This window comes from Mirounga leonina, unplaced genomic scaffold (assembly GCF_011800145.1).
Source record: "Mirounga leonina isolate KUSES-001 unplaced genomic scaffold, KU_Mleo_1.0 Mir_165, whole genome shotgun sequence".
NCBI classification, from domain to species: domain Eukaryota; kingdom Metazoa; phylum Chordata; class Mammalia; order Carnivora; family Phocidae; genus Mirounga; species Mirounga leonina.
The window spans coordinates 49496439-49520059 of NW_023270415.1; the positions used below are offsets into that span (position 1 = coordinate 49496439).

General features: G+C 33.8%; 1 protein-coding gene and 1 pseudogene across 34 annotated transcripts in view; one reads left to right on the forward strand and one right to left on the reverse strand.

The window, feature by feature from the left end:
• Window positions 1–23621, forward strand: part of RIMS2 (regulating synaptic membrane exocytosis 2) — a 580329-nt gene that overhangs the window by 354314 nt on the left and 202394 nt on the right. For 22 of the 34 annotated variants that reach the window (XM_035011697.1, XM_035011686.1, XM_035011694.1 and 19 more), the window contains one exon: window positions 977–1093. In XM_035011697.1, the coding sequence (XP_034867588.1) occupies window positions 977–1093 (117 nt within the window). Of the gene's footprint in view, window positions 1–976; window positions 1094–9652; window positions 9719–23621 lie in introns of all 34 variants that reach the window. The other 12 variants (XM_035011698.1, XM_035011696.1, XM_035011690.1 and 9 more) reach the window with 1 other exon arrangement.
• LOC118015354 lies at window positions 18058–18350 on the reverse strand (annotated as a pseudogene).

The window sequence follows — 23621 nt, forward strand, 5'->3', positions numbered from 1 at the left end:
GTACTAGAAAGTGTTTACTTAATTTAGACAATTAAAGTAATTAAAAAATATATTAAGTTTATAAAAATTTAAAATGATTGATTAACTAAGTTTGTAAATGGGACTAAAATTATTAAAAGTCTTCTGAAAAGTAATTGTTCAAATATGGTAGACCTATCAATAGAATAATATTTTTAATCTGAAATTTAAATTTAAGAAAGAACTAGATTTTGGATTTTAACTTTAATAAATTAAGCCATTTCTTATTTTTAAAAAAAGGACATTGAACATTATATCAAAAACCAATGATGTACTATAGCTTGGCTAATTGAATTTAAATAAAAAAATTTAAAAAAAAAGGATGCTCGACTTTTACCAGGGAAAGAATATTGGAACACACCTAAAAAAAATAGGCAAAGTTTTAGAATAGATTCAGCTGTGCCTAACAGAAAGCAATAGCAAAAGCTATGTAGAGGCTTATTCTATCATGAAAAAGAAATGTGTAAGTTGTCAGTCCAGGCCAAGAATGGTAGCTTAAAATAAATCATCATTGATCATTTATAAAGACTTCAATTTAGATTTTAAAAAACAGATCATAATCATGTTCCTAAAACAAGATACACCAATATTATCTATAAGCAACATGCTAAACTCATTTTCTCCACACAAATTTATTCCTCCTCCTGTATTGCGTATAAAAATCACTTTTGGAAACCTGGGTGTCATCCATTAATAATTTTGATAATCCTTATCTCTACCCCCATTGATACCATGTTTATGTTTATCTCTGTTATAGCAGCAATCCCCAACTTCACTGTCAGCCTCCAGTTGAAATGTATCCCATTAGCCCGAGATGCAATTAGTTAAAACAAAAAACTTGGGACTTCGCATTACACTGATTTTTACCTTTTTCTACATTCTTTATTAATAAACCTCCTTTTTAGTGTAGTGCATGATTATGGTTTATTAAAATATTTAATGGATTTTGCTATTGCAGTCGGAATGTGGAACAGGGGCTTCGAGGGACACGCTCTACTGCTGGACATTATAATACAATTAGCCGAATGGATAGACATCGTGTCATGGATGACCGTTACTCTCCAGATAGAGACAGGTAAATAGGATTAAATACTATTAGACCTTATTATAATCGCTGCCTTCAGGACGAAGGTATTACCATAAAATATTTTCATCCAGAACTTGGATATTTGTTAATCTTAGCTTCTAACACCATTTCCTTTACAATGCCTACATTCGTTCTTATGACCCCCATGTAAAAAAATAAAACAAACAAGAACAACCTTTTCTTTGGTTTAAAAAAAATCATCTTGCTTTTGCAGTTTTGGTCCTTTGTTAAATCAAACAGTTAAGCTAGTGAGTTTGCACATGAGGCTATAAGGATAATTATAACGAAAATAGACATTTTATTATTTTCATTTATCATAACCAATCATTACATATAAATATACTTCATGAGACAATAGATTTAAGGTCTTTTATATTCATCAGGGAAACCAGTGTGACTTTATATATAAAAGTATTGACGCAAGTCTGGTTTGTTTAGGAAACAGACACAAAAACTGATTCATGAAGAGGTTTTTCCTCATGGCTTTCAGTAAACCTTTTAAGCATTTTAAAGAATTATGCTTATTGGTTTCTGTATTTGGAGGAATTCTCCAAGTTTGCTCCATTAAATGTGACATACTTGGAAATAACATATGTTTCAATGCATTAATCACACTAATTACTACTAATTTGTTTTTAAGTTAAACAAATTAATTAACCCTTGAATTCATGGTTTAGTTCTATATAAAATGAAAAATGCTATGGTATTTCCCCCACACTATCAAATAGGTTTGAGATAAGGATTCGCAAAGAAAGCTATTATGATAAAGTATTTTGATATGATAAATAATATTATGATAAAGTAACAAGGGAATGCAGAAGTCTCTTTGTATGAGACCTAAACCAATTTTAATAAGAACATCTTAAATCAACTGACTTGAGAAGTTCCCAATGTTCATCATTGTCAATATTTGTAAACTTAATTGTTTTCATCTAAATCTAAGGTTATACTCAATTCAGGCTTATAATTTCATTGTGTTAAGTAAACTTTTCCAAAAGAAAAGGTAGGGAACATCTATCCTAATCTTCAATAGTGTCAAACAAGTATTAGCTTTTGTATCTGAGATCTAAGAAGAAATAGAAGTTATTAAATTAGTATCTTTATTAATTGTTAAATAAAAGTTAATGTGGTATTTTTTTTTATTTGCTTAACTTTTTCATAGTGATCTGTGTCTTTAGTGGTAATTATAGGTGTGGTACCTAAAGAAATTGTATCACATCAAGTATGATACTAGTGAAAGAAAAATAACTGTATGGGCACGATCAGGAGTTGGAAGAAGTCATATTAGGGTGGGTGAATAGGTACTTTCATTAAACATTATAGAATTCTAATAAGTTTGATCATCTCTGGAAATTTTATTTATATAGCGATTCATAAACTCCTTGTTCTTTGAAAGTTCCTTAAGGCAATGAGGAAAGAAAAAAGTCTGAAATGACTTTAAATCCTTCAAGTTTGCATAAAATTTTTCTTTAGATGAGAAATGGACTTGATATTTTCTCTGAAGACAATATGGTCTAAATCTTGCAGAGAGGAATAGAATAAAATTAACCTCTACAATTATATTCACAAACAAAAATAGTCACTATCATGCAAACACATAATAATTTATGAGTATTTTAAGACAAATGGCCATAGCATTAATGATAAAAGACTTGCTGTTAAATCCTTGGTATATAGCTATTATGGTCATAACTGCTATGTCATTATATTTTTTCTTGTTTATAACTTTATGAATCATTTAGTTTGACAAAAATGTTCAAGTAATTCAGAAGTTTTGGAGGAATTTGACCCCTGGGGCTTCATCACTTTTTTGGAGTGCTGTAGATTACCAAATCATAATTACTGGGGTTTCATCACTTTTTTAGAGTGCTGTAGATTATCAAATCATAGTTACCCCTAATTGTGAGCTGTTTTACATTTTTTTAAATAACTAAAATAGAATTTCTCTTAAATAAGACTATAAAACTATTTCTAATATTATATTTAGGTTATCTGTGTAAACATTACTTATTAACATGAGGGATCAAAAATCAAGAAGTACAATAGTATCCATGTTAGGTAGTCTATCAAATTATTAAACAATGGGTTCTTAATTTCTGTTTTATGCTTTATATTCTAAATATTCTAAAAGATTTTCAATAATAGAATGCATGTGAAGACATCGTAATTTTTATGCACTCTTTAGAAGGTAATAATTCTCTAGAACTCTTACAGTGAATTTTCATGATAGTGTTTTATATAGTCAATCAATAATACTGTTGATTAAAAAGCCTAAAAGAGAATTTCCTTTGAGATAGTAAGTAAAATGTAGGCATTTTGAGTGGTACATTAACTATTCTTGTCAGTAATAAATGGTGCACTGGACCAGAAGAGTATTTTATTGAATATACTCTTTTTTTTTGTAGGATTTGGAACCAAATGGCATTGCATTTTAATGTAGGCTTTTTATTACTTGCTAGCTGTGTTTCTTTGGGAAAATTAATGTCTTTGACACTTGATTTCCTTATCTATAAAATTAGAACATTAGTACCAACTTTGTAAGGTTGTGGGGTAGATTAAATGACACAGCACCTCCAGTTGCATAGTACGTGCTCAGAAAATGTGCCTTACTCTTAACATTTTAAAAGATCTTGTGGCTTACAAATAATTGACATCTTAATGTGCTTATTAACTAAGCAGAAAAAAAAGAAATCAGTTAATGCAGGTATTTTTTTTTAAAAAAGCTTTGTAGAGAGTGTAGAGCATGAGTTGGACCTTGAAAAATGGACATGCTTATTTAGGCAAGAACAAAAGCGTAAGTACAGAGGCAAAACATACATATATATCAGAAAGACTCAGTATGAAGGATGAAGGACTTGGGACATATTGGAAAGTTGTGCATGAAGATAATAGCTTTTACATTGGCTACATTGGGTGAGAAATGATGCTCTTTGGCATTAATTTATAGTGCCTGGCTAAACCTAAGTGGTATAAGAAGGAGATAATAGTATTCGGATTCCCTTTTTCTTGCAGGTAATGTTAAAAAGAATTATATATCAAAATTTGACTGGATCTTTATATCTCTGCACATCTCACTCTGTTATCATTAGTCAAAATCCTATTCTGTTTTGAAAAGAAAATAGGTTCTCTGTAAGTAATTCAGAAACTTGGATGCAGGGCTGTTAGCCAAATGAAGAATTATAACAGACATCGTTCATCTTCCTCTCCATCCCCCATACTTTTTAGATCATTGTTTCTCTGGTAAATCATGGTAACTATGACTAGGAACATAATTTTCCTGGGGCAACCTATGTGGCTTTAGTATTAGAAACCATTTCAAGAGCTTATTTGTTTACATGAGTTAATTTACTATTAGAGTAAATATAGAGTACTAGATAATATTTCTGTAACATGTCAGAGATATCATGCAGTACTCATTTTTATGTCTATCCTGGAGGCCAAAATATATTGGGTACCTTTAATTCTATGCAGTATACCTTTAGCATAATAAGAAAAAAAAGTACAATTAACACTGGCCTAAGATACATCACTTCATAGGCTTTTTGTGTGTGTGCATTCAATTGATACATTTATATTCTAAAAAGAAAAATGTCATATTATATGGATCTCTAGGATACCTCACACACTTATGCCATTTCTTACTCTTTATCAGCCAACCAGCTGTAAGGAAGTGTCAAAATTACCCATAACTATTTACAGTCTTCTTGGTCCTTTTAGTTATCAACAATGAGGGGAACACATCCCTGCAAGTTTGAAAATACAGAGAAAGTAAATTAAAAGCAATACATTTTATTACATTTCAGGAATATATTTTAACACAGTTAAATCATACTGAGAATGTTTTAGGAACTATAAAGTAGCAAAACATTAACAATATTGAAGACAGAACAGAAAGTTTTGCATTAAGTTGAGATTGTTGGAAACTTTGCTTTCAAAAACTATAGGTTATTTAAGGATGAGATATTTTATTTCTTCTTTTTGCAGTCCTTTTTGTCTGGTGGTTTCTAAAAGGAGACATTCAGATTCATCTGATATAATGGAAGGATAATTCATTATAAATACAGTTTTGTTCTGTCTTTAAAGATTACATTCCTTAATGAGAATCAGAGTGTCTAGAAATTAGATCAGTAATCCAGTTCAATTATTTGAATAGTGAAATTTGTCATTATGATTTTTGAATCTATAACTTCTTTTTTTCACTCTTTAAAATTTAGTAATTCTTTTAGTTTTCTATTTTTTTTACAATGAATTACTGCTCTGCTCAATTTTAAAAAATTTTCAAAGAGATTGGATAAATTGCAATTTTTAACATAATTTTTTAACTCATTATGTATATTGGCGACAGTATTGTTTACTTAGGTTTTATAATTCCATTAATTTTGGAAGAAATGTAAGAATGATTTAACTGAGAAGAGTAAATGAAATGTTTTTAAGTTGTATCAAGTGGATGTGGGAAAGGACCTTGAATGCATCTCTGGATCTTAGGTGGATATTACTTCCAAAACAATGTGGATTTAAATTTATGTAATATTCAGTGATGCATTTTTATAGTTGTCAACAGAATCTCAAGGGGTATCATGACCAGATTGAGTTAAGAGGTACAACATGACTATAGAAAACTATGCATTTCGGGTTCTCCAACGAAACAGAGCCAGTAGGATAGATAAATAATAAGGATTTGGCTCACATAATTATAGAAGTCAAAAGGCCTACCATCTGCTCTATGCAAGCTGGAGACCCATGAAATGATGGTATAATTCGGTCCAAGTCTGAAGGCTTGAGAACCAGAGTGGCCAATGTTATAAATCCCAGTCTGAGGAACAGAGAGGTAAGAGATGTCCAGCTCTAAAGTTGAGGCAGGAAAAAGGGAGGAATTCATCCTTTTTCCTATTTTGTTCTGTTGAGCCTCTCACCAGATTCTATGATGCTCACCCAGATTGAGGAGGGCAGTCTACTGAGTCCACTGATTCAAACGCTAATATCATCCTGAAGCACCCTCACAGACACCCCTCAGAAATAACATTAAATGTGAGCACCCCTTGGGCCAGTTAAATTAACAGTCACAAAAAGGGAAATAAAACAAACTGATGTTTGATAAAGGTGATCCTTGCTTAATGTTTTCTTTGGCTTTGTAGAGACAAAATTAACTATAAGGCTCCTCAAGGAGAATATTAGAAATTGATGATGATATATATGTTCTATGAATTTGAAAATTTTAATAAGTTTTGAAGTTTATATATTTTCATTCCTAAAGTAATTTTCAGAGAAGATCTATTTGTTCTTAATGCAATAAATCCTAACATCACAACTGTTGGGTATTACTTCTACTCTTTGTAGTGCCAGGAATATCTTTTTTGAATACTGTTTTACTTTCTTTTTATACCACATAGGTTTGTAATGTTCTGTTTACATTTCTAGAAGTTTCTGTGATTATGTGAACCATTGCTCTCTTTGGAGGGTAGGCTCACCATGAAAATAATATAATTCTGTTTTTACTTTTTAGTTCAATCCAAAATATATTTATTGAGTGTGTCACCCAATTGTGCACAAAGATTTAAAATAGACATTATCCTGGCCTAAATAAACAGATGATCCAACTAATTATACCAACTCATATATACCAACTAATATATAATATACCAACTAATTATAAAACATAGAAGCCTGTCAGGCCAAGCATAATATTATTGGAATAGATTGGAGAGAAAATTACTTGCTTGAGTATTGGAAAAAAAGCTTTAAAGGGAAGTTGGACTTTAAAGATTGAGTAGAATTTTCAAAGGCAATAAAGTGGAGACAGAGGGAGGATAATGGCATTCTTGGCAGAGTGATAAGCATGAACAGTCTCAGAGTCAGGAAAGTATGGGATATATTTAGAGAATCTTAGGTGGTGTGGCATACCTACATAAAAAGTTATAGTATGAGGGGTGGGAAGTGATAGGCTATACTGAAGATTGAAGTAGTTTAGAACTTAATTTGTATGCTGTTTTAAGGAATATGACTTGTTTTTGATACGTGAAACCAGAGAAGGAATTTAAGCAAAGTACCTACATGATCAAAAGCATAATTTATAATTATCTTGCTTGTAGACAGAGTGGAGAATGGATTGGATCAGGAAAGGGTTGGGGTTGAAGGAGGGGAGCAATAGATTATTTTAGTAGACATGGTAAGCCTGATTGAAGGTAGTAGCAGGAGGAAAGGAATAGAAGAGATAAATCTGAGTTATTTAAGCATTAGAACTAGCAAGGTTTATAAATCAATTAAATGTGGAAAATAAGGAAAATGGAGGAGTTAAATTATGAGATTTTTTAAAACTTGGCTTGTTAAGTAAATATTTAAATCTTTAGTTAAAACTGGGATTACACAAAGAGGAACAGCTGAAGTATTATATTAAGTTTCAAAGGAGGGTTAAAGAATTATATTTGAAACTAGAGGGTCTTTTAGAGATCATGGAGGTAACTGAGGGACTGCGGTTGTAGGTAAGGACCACGCCAAATGGATAGGGACTAGTCTTCTCACTCCCTCTTTAGCCAGAGTCATTCGGATTTTATTGGCTTCCTAATGATGGGTTTTACATAAAAATCTGCTCCAAAAAAACATTGGTCTTCTGATCAGAAAGAAAGTTTGAAAACTACTGCTCCAGCCCCCTCATTTCACAAATGCAGCACCAGGCGTCCAAATAGGCGAATGTCTTGCTCGAAACTTAAAATTAACATGCGTTTTTCTGAAGTGTCTACACGACAGTTAGGCAGCTGTGTGGGGAGCCCAGGAAGCAGCTGGAAATGTGCTGTGAAACCCAAAGAAAAATGAAAGCTAAACAAAGTGAGAGTTCACACTCTAAAGGAAATGATATAATCCAGAAAGAATGTGTTGGAATATAAAGAAATTTGAAGAACCCATCTTGGGAAACCACTGCCTCTATGGAATAAAGAGAAGGAGAATCCAGTAAATGAAATGGGTAAAGAAGCAGTTAGATAGGTGGGAAACCAGGCCGTATGTGTAAATGTTAAGAGCCTGAATTTTGGATTAAGGAAGCCCTGAGTTTGAAACCCAGTCCAGCTACTTCCTATATGGCACTCACAGCCTCAGTTTTTCTGTCTGTGGCAATACTAGAGCCTACCTCAAAGAGTTGTTATGAGAAATAAATGAGATAAAGCAGACAAACCGTTAATGGAGTACTTGTCACCTCATTAAGTGTTACATAAATACTATTTTTTAATAGCCTGAGAGAATCATGTTTCAAAAACCAAGAGAAGAGAGAGTGTCAAGAAACATAGGTTGAAAATCACTGTGTAACACCATAGATAAGGGTAATATGCGGAAGATCAAGAAGTTAAAGGATTTTTCAGGATTTCACAGGTAGCGTTCATAGGCTAACTTCCAGAGAAGGGTGGACACTGAAAGTCCCGTTACATACAGTGAACTTAAAGCTTGGATGAGAAGTGAGGAAGTAGGTATGGCTAAGATGTTGTATGATGGATGTCAGAGACATGCAAAGGCTTGAGAGGAAGGCGAGCGAGGTTAGTGAAGGGTTTATTTTTAGGATTCAGTGCAGTTCAGGAATGGAAGGCATGAGACAATGAAGGAAGGAAGGAAGAGCGAATGTGGGAAATCAGGATTACAAGTAGAGGAGTTTCTTCCTTTGGTGCAAAAGAAAATGACAAGTGAAGATATTCTATAGGTACTCTGCATTTAGTGGCAGAAATATGACAGAGAGGATTCAAAGTTGGTTTCCTTTTTTAAAAAACTGAAACATAATGATCATCTGCCAAAATTAGGTGTGTTGGCATGAGAGGTTTTACAAAAATGGAAAAGTTTAAATCAGTGCTGTGGAAAGAAGAGGAGCCCCTAGAGATGGGTGAAAACGTCAGCGTGCTACTTCGATGGTGTAGGATAGTCATGGGGCGTGAAGTGTAGCACAGCCCACAGTAGGTAATAAACATATACTAAACATAGTGAATGGAAAAATGGGTAGCATCCAATGAACCTAATAAATGAAAGTAATAACCAAATAATAATTCAAGTCAGCTTATTCCTTACTAAATGGAATTTTTAAGTCCTTTTAGTTACTTTTACTTATTCATGATTGAAGAAGAAATAATTACCTTATAAAATCTCCTGTGTATTAGGAATTACCTCTTTAATTATTTTCTTCTTAAACTTCCTTGTTATTTTATTAGTTTTCTCTTTCCATCTTTCCTCCTCAAAAAGGGAAAGCAACTATAGATTGTATAACATTTTATAGATGGTGCTAGAGATGTTTGAGTGATAATTGATAAGATTTTATTTTGAAATATAATTTGTTTAAATCTTGATTTGCTATGTTTTTGTTGTGTTTATTTTGGAATACTTAGAATATTTTAACCTTTAGCATGGCCATATTACAATGGACATTGGGAGGAAAGAGCAAGCTTTCTAGTAACAGTTTTCATTTGCTTTGCTTACTGTCTGCTTATCTTTTTTGAATTTCACTTTTTAAAAGTAAACTATACCTTTTCATTTCTTTCCTGAGTCTCATTTATATTCTTGTTTCTGCCATGCTTGCAGTCATTTTCTTACTCTACCTCGCTCCAGATACAGTCAGAACACTGAACATCATCACAGGGATGGCAGGTATATTTTTCTTACAATTGAGTCTGTTCGTAGAATTGCATGTGCCTGTCTAATGATATGGTATAATTCACTTCTATTTCTGCTTTTTATATATATACATATATGATTATTCATGAATATAGAAATATTATCCTTACTATATAAGATAATAGAAAATAAAGCATATGTAAATACTTTAATTGTAGTAAGATGTCAAAAACAAAGCTTCCCTTTAATGAGCTAGTATCATCTCCTTGATGACTCTAAAAATTTAGGTCACCAGGCTTTACAGTTAACCCTTGATTACCTAGAAGGATAGAATAACAGTATTTTTAAAAATTAATTGCATTTGACTGACCACCTTCATAATTATATATTTAGACAGCACTGGTTTTTACATATCTTAATCATCTGCTCCCCCACCTCCCATCCCCCACAGTTGAGGAACCAGTCCTAGAAATGCTTAGGTTGAACTGATCAGTTTATAGTTTACCTTGTCAGAGGTGGCTGTGATCTACTCAACTGGTCATAGATAATCCTGGATCCATGGAGAATATTGGGTCTGTGGGAAAATCCTTGTTTCATTTCTACTTTACCACCATTCTCCTTATATTGAAGGGAAATATCAATTATTCGGCATTTAACCGAAAGAAAGATAAACTAGAAAGAGAAGGGAAAGAAGGTCTCTAAAAGCTTACAGTTTCTCCAGGCTTTATGTAGCTTTAGGGATTTGAGCCTGTGACATTTCGAGGCCCTGAAGGCAGAGAAGAAAGTAGCAGTGATAATGTGGTAGTGGGTTCAGCTAGATTAAGAATTATGGGCTCTACTCAGTTGTTTCAAAGTGATCTGGGTTGTGTGTGACCACTTTTGTACTATTAATTTAATTCATTAAGAGTTATTCATAAAAGGGTTTAGAAAAAAAATTGAAACTAATGAATAAATTCCTAAGGATTGAATTCATGTAGATAAATGTAGAAGGAAACATAAGAGATAATATCAACAATAGATTCCTAACGATGGAAGTTTTGTGATGTCTTTCAGTAAATATAATTGAAATGTAGCGCCTTCCAGTTTATTATATGATAGTGATTATTGCTGTATTTTATTGTCTTTTGTATTTTCTCAGTCTCTTTTCTGTTATTTTGCTTTAATACTAAATAATTCCTTTTTGTTATGTCTTTTTATTTTTACTTTTGCTGTATATTACATTCTATTTGGGTTTGCAGTGATTATACAATTACCTTACAAAAATGTAAGGAAGTAGTTCTATAACTGTCCCTATAATTGAACAAGACCTTTCTTAAAGTGGGTGACATGAATGAGACATTACTGATTATAGGCTTATTCTAATTACACTGGTATCTTCATTTAAATTCAAGTTAAAATCTTGCACCACATTAGTTTTTTTTATATTCTACTTATCTTAGTTATCAGTAAGTAAATTGCTTCATATTATTTATCTTTTCAATGAGCCAACATGTGTAGAATCAGTTCTTGATCAGCTCTAGGTTGGTTATCAATTTCATGTACTTATTCAAATTCTGAACATAGCCTAGCTGGCCTATTTTGCATGATATATTTCTGAATTGCCTTTTATGCCATGATTTATTTTGTGGTCAGGAAACACAGTATCATTAATGTTTATATTAAGGTAAAACACAGTTTAAAAAATCAACTTTAGAAAACAAGTAATCAAGTAGGGATTTGAGCCATCCTGTGACATTTCGAGGCCCTGCAGGCAGAGAAGAGTGTAACAAAAAATCTTCTTACTGAAGATTTGCCATCACTTAGACGATTCCAGTATGTGAGACTAATGTACATCTACTCCTAGACAAATTTGGGTGGATTTTGTAAGAATGAAATTCTTTAGTTGCTTTTAAAAATACTATCTTTCATCATTATCAGTTTAATACACAAAAAAGAATATGTGCACCTTTCAAAGCATAATGATAAAATGAAATCCATGAATCTGCTACCCAAACTGAAAACCAGAATTTATGGTTTTACTTATTGCATCTATCTGTAGAATCTTTGCCTATTGAATCCATATGCCTCTTTCATAGAAGTAGTAAACACTATACTGATTTTCAGTTTAACATCCCCTTTCTTTGCTTTTTTTAAAGTGACTTTGGTCATTTGTTTTCACTCTGCTAACTTTTTTGAGTTACTCAGTCTTTCTGACCCTCACCTCAATCCACTATGAGATTCTAGGATTATTGAGGATATAATCAGGTATCCATTCTCCTATGTTTGTTACCATAATTCTCTAGGCTTCTTGTCTTTAATTTAACCCCTGTACCTTTGTATGTAATGTAACTGAGCACAGCCCTTCCATGTTGAGATCATCTGGTGACCTCTTGGTTATTCCATTTTATTCACTGAAGATTTTAGCACCTGGCTTTAGTCTAACTTTTAATAATTCCTGCCATCAACCAGCGTGATGTTAGCGTTCACCTGAATGATCTGTGCAGCAGCCACTCACTTCCTTGGCTGTCTCAAATTGGACGTAGTGAACTTTATTCCCAATTCTACTTTAGTCAGTTACTGCCGTGGCCATATCTGAATCTTATCATCATTTGAAATTATTACACCTCTAAAGTCTTAATTCAAATACTTCACTCTTGGACCAGAACTACACATGGTTCTTTCTTATTTTCTCACTGAGTTACTTTTACTGCACTAGCTCTTGTATCTCAATAGAGAACTCCACACTCTTGACCCCTTTTCTTTTCCCTATTAGTCTCCACTTTACTTACTTACATATCCAGAGGTTGATTCCATTCTTAGAAATATCTTCAATTCCCTTGCTACATTGTTCTTCTTTTACCTATTTGACAGAGTTCACATCTGGACCAATCTCTTTCTTTTGCGGAATTGTTCTGAACTAAATTTTCCAAATTCTCCCCAACTCAGCTGAATGCTGAAATGAAAAGTGACCTCTTTATTGAGAGTTGTGAAAGAAAGAAAGGATGGAAAGAGGGAGGGAAAAGAGGAGAGAGGGAGGAAAAAGAAGAAAGAATAAGAAAGAAAAGAAAGTGGCATCAACTCTCTAAGTGTCCAATTTCCCTGCCCAGATTTCAAGGTGACATTTACTGTCATGGTCTGGAAATTCCCTTTCTGGGGGTAAATATGTGTTAAGAGCTCCAAGTGAACTATAGTGTAGCTACACTACACTATATGAAATCTGCATTTTTCTGAATGGAACGAATGTAGTAAATTAAATGTGGCATCCCCAGTCTGTGAAGAATCAGAATCACCAGTCTCTCTACCCCAGCCTTGTAAAATGAAAAATTTTGAGAGCTATCTCTTTGGAACAGATGAATAGTGGCTTAAATAATGGCTGCTAAACTTTTTATATTATTTCAGGAGACAAATATTAACTAATATTAGGAATCGAAACTCTTTTTCTTCTGACCAGGTTATGCTAACCAGTACAGATCTATCTGAGTTATTGTGTATTTTTAAACACAGTCAACATTTAAACAAACATATTTAGAATAGGTATCATGTTACCTTTTATTAATATCCCTTTATTAAGATACAGCCTTTATTTTAATATCTTTTATATTTAAAAAATTTATCCCCATACCTTACTTTTTTCCCCCTAGTATTTATCTCTACTTAAGTCATTGTTTGGCAGCATGATGGTGGACTTTCATGTAAAGAGGTCATGGAGAAGACAACTAGGCTATATCTTAAAAGAGGAATTGGAATTATTTAGATTTATATAGACAAGGTAGGATGTCAGTGGAATTCTAAAGAAATGTATGAGCAAACTCACTAAAGTAATAAATACCATGTTTTAGTGCTATTGGAGCATTATCCACAAGGCAGGGAATAGCAAGAAATGAATCTGGGATGATAGAGATGGTCCCAATTATGGATAACCTTATATGTTCTGTTAAGGAATTTAGATCTAAGACTGTAAGTGATAGAGGTACTTCAAAGAGTTTTAATTAGGAGATGGTTATAATATATTTATTCATTCTAGAATAATTACTCTAGAGACTATGTGGATGGTTGATTTGAGAGAAGAGGGTGTGTGAAAGAAAAGCATGCATAAAGATATTTGCTGCCTTGGTCTTGGGCAGCAGAGAACTCTTTGAGGGCCTGAACTAAGTAAGGTAATGGATGGAGAGATAGAAGACAGGAGATTTAATCAATTGAAATCAGTAATACATGGTAAATAATGGCATTTGGATGTTGATGGGGAGCAGAGTCAAGAAACATAATGAGTCTTATAGTTTGGGTAACTGGATGCATGTGGTACCTTAACAAAGGTGAATGGGGGGAGGAATGTTCAGAGAGAAATTAGTTTAGGCGAGAGACAAGTTCAGTTCTGGAATTACTGAGAGAGTTAAGGGGAAACCTCCAGCAGGGAGTAAAATCAATAATTTTAAAACTTAAAGTAGTTTGAGCATGTAGAGTAATTTGAGAGTAAATTCACTAATAACAGTAAGTAGCTACAAAAATGAAAGTGAAATCAGAGAAACAACCCATGAAATGAAGGCCAAGGACTTTTTCTCCACTCTGGGAAACATTAACATTTAAGTGGTAGATAAAGGAAGAGACCTAGAGAAGGAAGAGTGAGAAGAATAGAGCTAACAAAATAGAGTTTAAGGCAGGAAGAAATGATGTCAACAGGAAAAATAATAACTGAAAAATGCCCATTAGATTTGGCAAGTGAGGATTCATCGGTGACTTCTTCAATGATTTCAGAAGGGGGTGATTGAAAAAAGCAGATTGCAGTGGCCTGAGGCATACCTGGGAGCTAAAAAAATAGATGCACTATGAGTGTGGAGGAGAAATACTGGATAGGGGTATGTGATATCAAAGTAATTTCTTTCTTTAGAATACAAAATGCATCATGAGTTTGTAGGCTGGAGGAACAGATCCTCTAGGAAAAGTTAGATTGAAAATATAGAAAAGAGAGGATGACTGTTAGAAAGGTCTTAGGGCAGGAGATTGGTCTAAACACACAGATGGAGTATGTAAACAGAAAGAAGCTCTTGTTTCCTTTTGAGACAGGAAGAAAATAGATGAGAGAGTTGAAACTAAGTAAGTTTTTAGAAAAAAGTTGTTAAATTGAAGGTAATTATGTTTGATAGCCTCAATTTGTTGTTGCTGTACATCAAGATCATGGTGATTGTTTTTGAGACAAATTCTTGAGCAGGGAGGCCCAAGGTTGAACATGGTGTTTGATTGGAAATGAAGTTTAAAATGGTCATTGGTTAAAAAGTGATGGGAACCGATGAAATAAAAGTAAAAAGATTATTGGTGATAGCGCAGCAGAAGTTGGAAGCCATGAATTTGCATTGTGCCAACCTGAATGAATATAACTTTTGCTTAAACTATACCCAGTTGCCTAGATGTAGAGAAATCCAATTATGGCATTGAACCAATTTTGGGGTTCTGATGAATGTTTGAAAGATTGGGTTAGAAGGGAATCTGAGGGGACGCCTGGGTGGCTTAGTCAGTTAAGCATCTGCCTTCTGCTCAGGTCATGATCCCAGAGCCCTGGGGTTGAGTCCTGTGTCAGTCTCCCTGCTCAGTGGGGAGCCTGCTTCTCTCTCTGCCTGCCGTTCCCCCTGCTTGTGCTCTCTCTCTCTGACAAATAAATAAGTAAAATCTTTTTTTAAAAAAAAGGGGGAATCTGAGTGTTGATATGGGAGTGGGTCAGGTGATCAATCATAGGAGTCTAGGATAGGTAAGGAAGGAAGGCAAAGGGATTTTGATGATACAAGGAAGTTTGTTAACGATGGATAAGGATTTTTGAAAATACAGCTAAGAGAATTAGGGGAGATTAAAATGATATAGAAGAAAGTACAGGAGATGAAGAATTTAGAGAGATGACATCAGGGGCAACTGAGCTTGCCCTTTAATTGAAAACTAAGAATGACAGGGATAAGATGCTTGAGTAGAAGTGATTTATGTCAAATATCCTAAATTTATCATAAGTTGTTTTAGTGCGAGAACTGGAACTTGTTTTGGTGCTAGAACAGAGCAAGGTTCTGGGAAGGGTCTGAGCTGTGTCTAGAGTAATGCTGAGGGATGCCATGGAGTTTGAAGAGAGGCAGTGACTGGTCTTATCTCAGGGTATTTGGGGCCATGATTAAGACTAATCTAATTAAGATTAGAGAAAGGATTCTGACAAAGTTAGCAGAGTCACAGGAGGGAGGAGTTTCCTGTTTGCTTATAAATAGATGCCCTATCTGGCAAGTAGTACTGAGAGCCCTTAGTAAACGTGATCAAATCCAAGTAACTCATACTTCCTGAGCTACCTTCCTTTTTGTCTTAACTTCTTTGCATTGTTACCAATCTTCTCTCTTACAAGTATTTTCTTTTCCATCATAACTCATCTTCTATTTGTGTTTCTGACTGTAACCTCTCTTAATGCCTTTCGAATTTTTCTTCGCTAATTATTTCTTGTTTCTCTTGCATTTCAATCTCATGTTTTCATGATTTTGTTTCTTCTTGAATTATGGATGAAGTCTAAATAACACCTTCTTTTTATTCTGCCACACCTTCAAGCTGCTTTGAGAATGATTCCGTTCTGTCTTATAAATAAGTCATGTTTCTTGAGTATGTATTTTTACGTATGCTTCCAACACTCCTTCATCAGCTCCTAAGCTTCAGCCCTCTACAGTTTGACCTCTGCCTCCAGCACTTTATTTTAAATTATTTTCCCCATGGTTATTATTTGCCAAGGCTTTTATACATATTTATCTGTGTTGCCTCTTTGCACCTGCCATTATTAATCACTGTTTTTTTTTTAGTTTCTCTAATGCATTACTATCCTGATTCTCATTCTACCTTTTGACTGTTCTCTGTCTCCTTCTCTTCTTTTCTATTCCTCATGTCCTCAACTTTTTGACTGTGTGTTGAGCCATATCCTATCATCTCTGTGGTTTTGACCTAAATTTCCAATAGCTGGTATAGTTCCTGGCCCATAATATGAATGCAGTAAATAGTATTGAAATAAGGAATCAATCAAACTATCCTGAAATATTAACACTATGCAGTGACTTCTCAAAACGTATCTCCAGTACAGCTCTGTCCTTTGAAGGCCAGATTTCTCTATCTGATTGACATCAGTACAGAATATTTTTCCACCCCTCACAAATTTAAGTTCAAACCTGAAGTTACTGTCATTCCTCCCTAGAATCCTTTCATTTCTGTTAATAGATCATCATTTCATTTTGGAGGCTGGGAATTTCAGGTTTTTTCTTTAGTTTGTTTATTTCTACATTTAATTCATATGGTGATGTCAAACATGTTTGAGAGAAAAAAAAAAAAAAGTCCCTGCTATCAGAGAATTTATAGTTCAGTGAAGTTAACAGGCTTTAGAATTGAGAAAGCTCGATTCTAGTTCCAGCTAAGAAAACATCTGCTTGTGTGACGTGTCCCAAGTTTCTGTGAGCCTTAGTTTGCTTATTTCTAAAATGACAAAGATTGGATTATATGACTTCTGTGATTCCTTCTAACCCTAAAATTCTGCTTATATAATTCTGTATATTGTGTATATTGTGTATACTGCATGTTGCATATTTTGTACATTGTGATTTATAATTGTCATCCATACTTTCGTCTCTATTTTCACCCCTCTTAGTATAAGTTAGCCTATTCCTACTCTAATTCATTCCATACACTACTGCTGAATTTAGCTTCTTAATTCATTATTTAAAGATTACCTTTGTTCAGAAGCTTTAGTCACTCTCATTGAAAATTAAACCCTATCGAAGACGAACCATGAGAGACTACGGACTCTGAGAAACAAACTGAGGGTTCTAGAGGGGAGGGGGTGGGGGGATGGGTGAGCCTGGTGATGGGTATTAAAGAGGGCACGCTCTGCATGGAGCACTGGGTGTTATACGCAAACAATGAATCATGGAACACTACATCAAAAATTAATTTTGTAATGTATGGTGATTAACATAACAATAAAATAAAAAAAAGAAAATTAAACCCTATCTAAACTTCTTAACTAGGCATTTAAGACCCCTATAAACTGAGTCCAGGAAAATTTTCTAACTAATATTTTGCCATATTTTACTTTCTGTATTTCTAGCAGTTCCATTTGACTTCTTTCCCCCTCCAACTTGATTTATTGAACATAACAAAATTCTGTATACAAAATGACCTGGACCTTCTGCTTCAAAATGTGACCCTTCCTTACTAATATTTTTGATAAGGCAGTCCATAGAGTGTAAAAAAGCTTAATCTAAAATGAATAGAAAAGCACCTAATGCACTTGAAACGAATGGCCTAACCTCTGGAACTTCAGTAGCTTTGTAAGATAATTAACATAGGTAGGATTAAGTCCCTAGATGACTGGCTGCTGGAGAATTTGATATAAGACATCAAGAAGCCTTGTTTTGCACGGCCACTGTGACACCACATTTCTGGAGAATAATGTTCCCGTTATCTGATTCTAGGCGTCTCGCAGGAGTATCAGTGGGGTCAGAGGCTAGCCTGGCTGCTTGCTGGGCTAGAACAGATAGCACCCAGCATGCTCATCTGACAGGATCCCACAGCAGCCCAGGTTAAGTCCTTATGAACCTGTGCCCAGGATTCAAATGATGGACAGATTCTTCACTGTGTCCTCCAAGGGCTGCTCCAGAGTCTCCTCCAGAGTCTCCTCCATCACCCCCATGATCCACTCCAGACCGGGACCCCAGAGCACATTGTGTCCCTTTTCTACCGCATGTCTCCCACTTGACCCTTTTTGATGGTTTCCATCTATCTGCTGAAAGTAATCCATCCATCTTTCCATGCATGTTGTCCATCTTCTCTAATGTAGACTTTAATATATCAATTATCTTATTTGAAATTCCCTGTCTATTCATTCCAACATCTCTGTCATCTCTGAGTTTGTCTCTTGACAGTGGGCCCTATTTTTCTTGCTTTTTGGTGTTTCTAGTCATTTAAAAAATTTTTTTTATTGTTATGTTAATCACCATACATTACATCATTAGTTTTAGATGTAGTGTTCCATGATTCGTTGTTTGTGCATAACACCCAGTGCTCCATGCAGAACATGCCCTCTTTAATACCCATCACCAGGCTAACCCATCCTCCCACCCCCTTCCCCTCTAGAACCCTGTTTGTTTTTCAGAGTCCATCATCTCTCATGGTTCGTCTCCCCCTCCGATTTCCCCCCCTTCATTCTTCCCCTCCTGCTATCTTCTTTTTTTTTTTCTTAACATATATTGCATTATTTGTTTCAGAGGTACAGCTCTGAGATCTAGTCATTTTTTATTGACTATTTTCATCATGTCATCAGTTGTGAGTAAGGCAGTATTTATGTCTGAAAATGTGCATACCTCTTGCTGTGTTAGACGTATGTGTGTGTGTGTGTGTGTGTGTGTGTGTGTGTGTGTGTTGGGGGAATTAATCCTCTGACCACCACCTCTGACCGTGTGATTGGGAGTGACCTGAAGTGGCAGCTAAGGGCAGCTGGTAGCGGTGTGTATGACCTCATCACACTGTGCCCATTCCATTCTCCATGTAAACCCAACAAAGCGAAGGAAGATTAATGAATTGTTCAGAGTTGATCAGTGAAACTGTTGAACACAGCATTCTAGTGTGAGGACCAAGCCTCATCACATTTACACATATATTACAGTAACCATGTATAATTTGGTCTTTTAGACATACATCTTTAAAATGTTTGTTATTTCGGGCACCTGGGTGGCTCAGTTGGTTGGGCGACTGCCTTCGGCTCAGGTCATGATCCTGGAGTCCCTGGATCGAGTCCCGCATCGGGCTCCCTGCTCAGCGGGGGGTCTGCTTCTCCCTCTGCCCTCTTCCCTCTCGTGCTCTCTGTCTCTCATTCTCTCTCAAATAAATAAATAAATAAAATCTTTAAAATGTTTGTTATTTTATGGAAAATTTGAGGACCTGGGAAGGGAAAGCGTAGGGATCCCCTACCGTAGTGGAATAACAATAATTTTTTTACAATTGACAAAATGTTATTAAACTTGAACATCCACTGACAATGAAAATTATCTATTTAGTAAAGTAAGAATTTTATAGATTATTGATGGTAATTATATATCTCAGGATTTTTAAAAAATATATTTTAAAGATGTATTAATTTGCTGCATGTTAATTGCTGCTGAGTAAATAACCCTGCTTATTTGTGGTTTTGTTTCTGTTATTTTTTGAAGTAAAAAATAACAGTGAATCTTATAAATATTTAATAGAATACTCAAAATATCCTCAAGACATTTACAGATTTTATGTTTCTGTGTGTGTATATTTAATAATACAATATATCTTTATTTTTCAGTATTGCATTTGTCCCTAATTTTCTTCAGGAAATTGAGATATATAATCTTTTCTTCTTGCTATCTCCTATTTCTAAGAAAAATGCATCTCTAGATATGAGAACAGTTTACTTCTCTTTTTGATGATAAACTAGGCTTATCAGTAACAGTAATATGTTTTCCCACATTAGAAGTGTCTTACTTTCTCACCTCACTATATGTATTATTGCTGTTTTCACATCTTAGGTTGTTAACTTGGCTAACACTAGATACTGCTATTATTTTTGAATAAACTCACTTACTTTTAACTAACATACAGAATTTACGTTTAAATGAGCAGAAATGTTCTGTAAAGAGTTGCTATCATGCCTAAGGATAAATTAATCTATCTTCTACCAGGATAATAAAAGTGTTCCTATCTGTACACAGTATCTCTTTCTTTATTTACCATGATTTTCATGGTGAGTATTGTGTGTCTTGCAATTCTCTTTACCTTGGAAGCAATACTAAAATAATATAAACTCGAGTTTTTAAGAAGTTAACTTGTACATTATAATTTATGATGAGCATGAAAATTATAGAGTTGAGTCATAGAATTTAAATGATTTGTTATATTATATAAATATATTTTTTGTTAATTACCCTAAAACGTCTATTTTTAAAATTTTATCCTGTATTTACTTCTTCAGTTATGCAGTTAATTCTCAGAAAATCTCTAGACATTCAATATATTTTATCAAAAGTGTAATGCTTCTGCTGTTAATCAGCTTACTGTATTACACAATATGGATACAAGGAAGACATTTCTTGCCCCAAATGAGAGATGTACTTGTTGTCCTTTAGAGATACATTGAAAATTTTTTTAATATAAGATTTCAGCATTAGAGAAATAATTTCTTTATGAAAAGGAAAAAAAGAATAAATAGCTTCACTTTTTACAAGTTTATTTTTTAAGAAAACCTTTTACATTTATTTATGGCATCTTTACAATCTAAGTGTGAAATGAGCCTGTCTAATTTATCATAGACTATAAGTTCTAGGATAATTTTCACTAGTATCTGCAAATTACTTTGAAATTTTGTATTGTGCTGGTGGTTGTTTTTTCTTTTCTTTCTTTCTTTCTTTCTCTCTCTCTCTCTCTCTCTTTTTTTTTTTTGAGTATTTTTAGTATTCTTTTGTCATACCTACAGAGATGCTCTACATTGAGCTTTTGTTTTTATGGAGTTGAATCATTGTGATGGTCGAATGTAAGTGGTTATAGAAAAGAAGGCCCACTGCCTTATTCTTCCCTGTTACATTGTGCTGTAACTGAGAATAGGAAAAGTAAATCGAGAATAGGAAAAGTAAATGAAATAAGTAGAAAGCTGTGCTAGATACTTGGAAATTTAAAAAGTCTTTTAAGAGCAACTATAGTGAAGGGAAAAATAACTCAAAATGGACAACTTTACAAGATGATTATAAAATTATTTTTCCCTTAGAAATCCTCAGCTCAATGTCTCTCTGTGCTATTATAGGCTTTTAAAGCTGAGTTGTAAAAAAAAACTGAGTTGTTACAATACTGGCTCCTGTTACGGTATTATCAGTCAAGATGAATTAGCTCTGTTTGTGGAAGGGCTATTAAACAGGTCCTCTGCAAACGCTTGCCACTTGGAATAGGAGCCCCTAAATAATGCAGAGCGGTAATTGGTATTTATCCAGGTAAATGATGCATGCAAAAATCTGAACTATTTTACACATATGTTACAAATTATAAACTATTTATTAAAAAATAGAACCATGAAAGATAGCAAGTTACTAGAAATGATATCACTTTTTAAAAGACAGCAAAATTATTTACCTTAAGAAAGATTTAAATCTAGAGATGCATGGTTCCTAACATTTTATATGGCTTGCCCTTCGGCGGTCTTGGAAAACTTATGGCCATTCTTTAGAAGAATGTTTTAAAATGCCTAAAGTAAAATAAAGTAAATTAAGTGGAGGTACAAAGAAAACTACTTACACTGAAATATAGACCCCAAGTTAAGAACCAAAGTTTAGGCACTAAAATATTTTATGCCTTGTAAATGCATATTTCCCACATCTCAGTTGCTATCATTCAAAATTAATTACTTTTAAGTTCTTATCTTAAAACTAAAATTCACTAAGAATTTAGGTAGAAGTTGTCAAGGTTTGTATCTCATTCCCTTAAAGAACCTGCTATAAGACTGGGTGTTATATGTAAGACGTAGGCATTGCTGCTTTTAATTTTCTTTTTTTTTTTTTTTTTAAAGGTTTTATTTATTTATTTGAGAGAGAGAGAATGAGAGACAGAGAGCATGAGAGGGAGGAGGGTCAGAGGGAGAAGCAGACTCCCTGCCGAGCAGGGAGCCCGATGCGGGACTCGATCCTGTGACTCCAGGATCATGACCTGAGCTGAAGGCAGTCGCTTAACCAACTGAGCCACCCAGGCGCCCTGCTTTCAATTTTCTAAGTAGTTGTCCTAGTTCCTACTTAGGAAGGCTTATTCTCACCCAATTGTGGGAGCAGGAGCCTGTGTTGATCTTCTGTTGTGTTATCTAAGTTTAAAATATGGTAGCTTTTTATTCCCCTTAACTATGGTAGACATTTTAGGAAATTGCTACCTTCTACTGTGGGTTTTTTGTGTATGTCTGTGTTTCACTTATCAACCAATTTTCCTTTCACACTATGGAAATCGTATAATTCATATTATTTATGAATATGGAGAGAAGCATTACAAGCAGAATTTAAAACATTGACATAGTCTTCAAACAACTTTTCTGCTAAAGAGAAATTTTAATAAGGGATATTTCCTAAAGAGTGACCTGTTTGCTTTATATAAAAGTAACAGTATCCTTTTAAGGACATAGCAACAAATTTGAAATAATTCTCTGGATTTCACTCACAATCATGTATTTCAATTATTTAAAATATAGTGTCAAAGAAGTAAGAGTATATATCCTAACATCTTAGTTTTCACTTGGGAAAATTGCTTGATGGAATCAGAATAAATCAAATTTTGCATAAATACAGGAAAGATTAGCCTGCTTTTCTGTCAAAGATATTCCACAAAATTTTGTCACTACATGTCATATAATAAGATAAGTTTATTATTAATTTAAGATAATAGGAAATCTGAAAATAATGTAAAGATTGGTCTCTCTAAAAAAATAGGTTTTAAGGAATCTAAGATATATATGTTCCTTTGCTTCTGCTTATGTACTGTGATGAAGCTATACAAAGATATGTACACTAAAAACATTTAACAAACTATTTAGCACATTTATTTCTAAAGAAAAGTGTTCTCTCTCAAATAGTTTTTCAGGAACAGAAATAGAACTATAAATTTTTATACCATCAGGTTGCCTTTTTTATATCTCTCTTTGAAAGTAGTTGAATATTGTATATGTATTTACACTTTGTATATGTCAGCTTTTTTGACATATCCTGGATATACTTATATTAAAATACTAAATTTATCTTGGGAAATCAATCATATCATGGCACATGGATTTTAAAATATTAGAATGATTTGACTGATATATTATTACCTTGTAAATTTAAAGTGTAAGAGAATGACAAGCTATATTGTAGAATAAACCCAGCATTCACTTCCTAAAGTCATCTAATCTCATGTCTGCTGGTCCAAAATTATATGC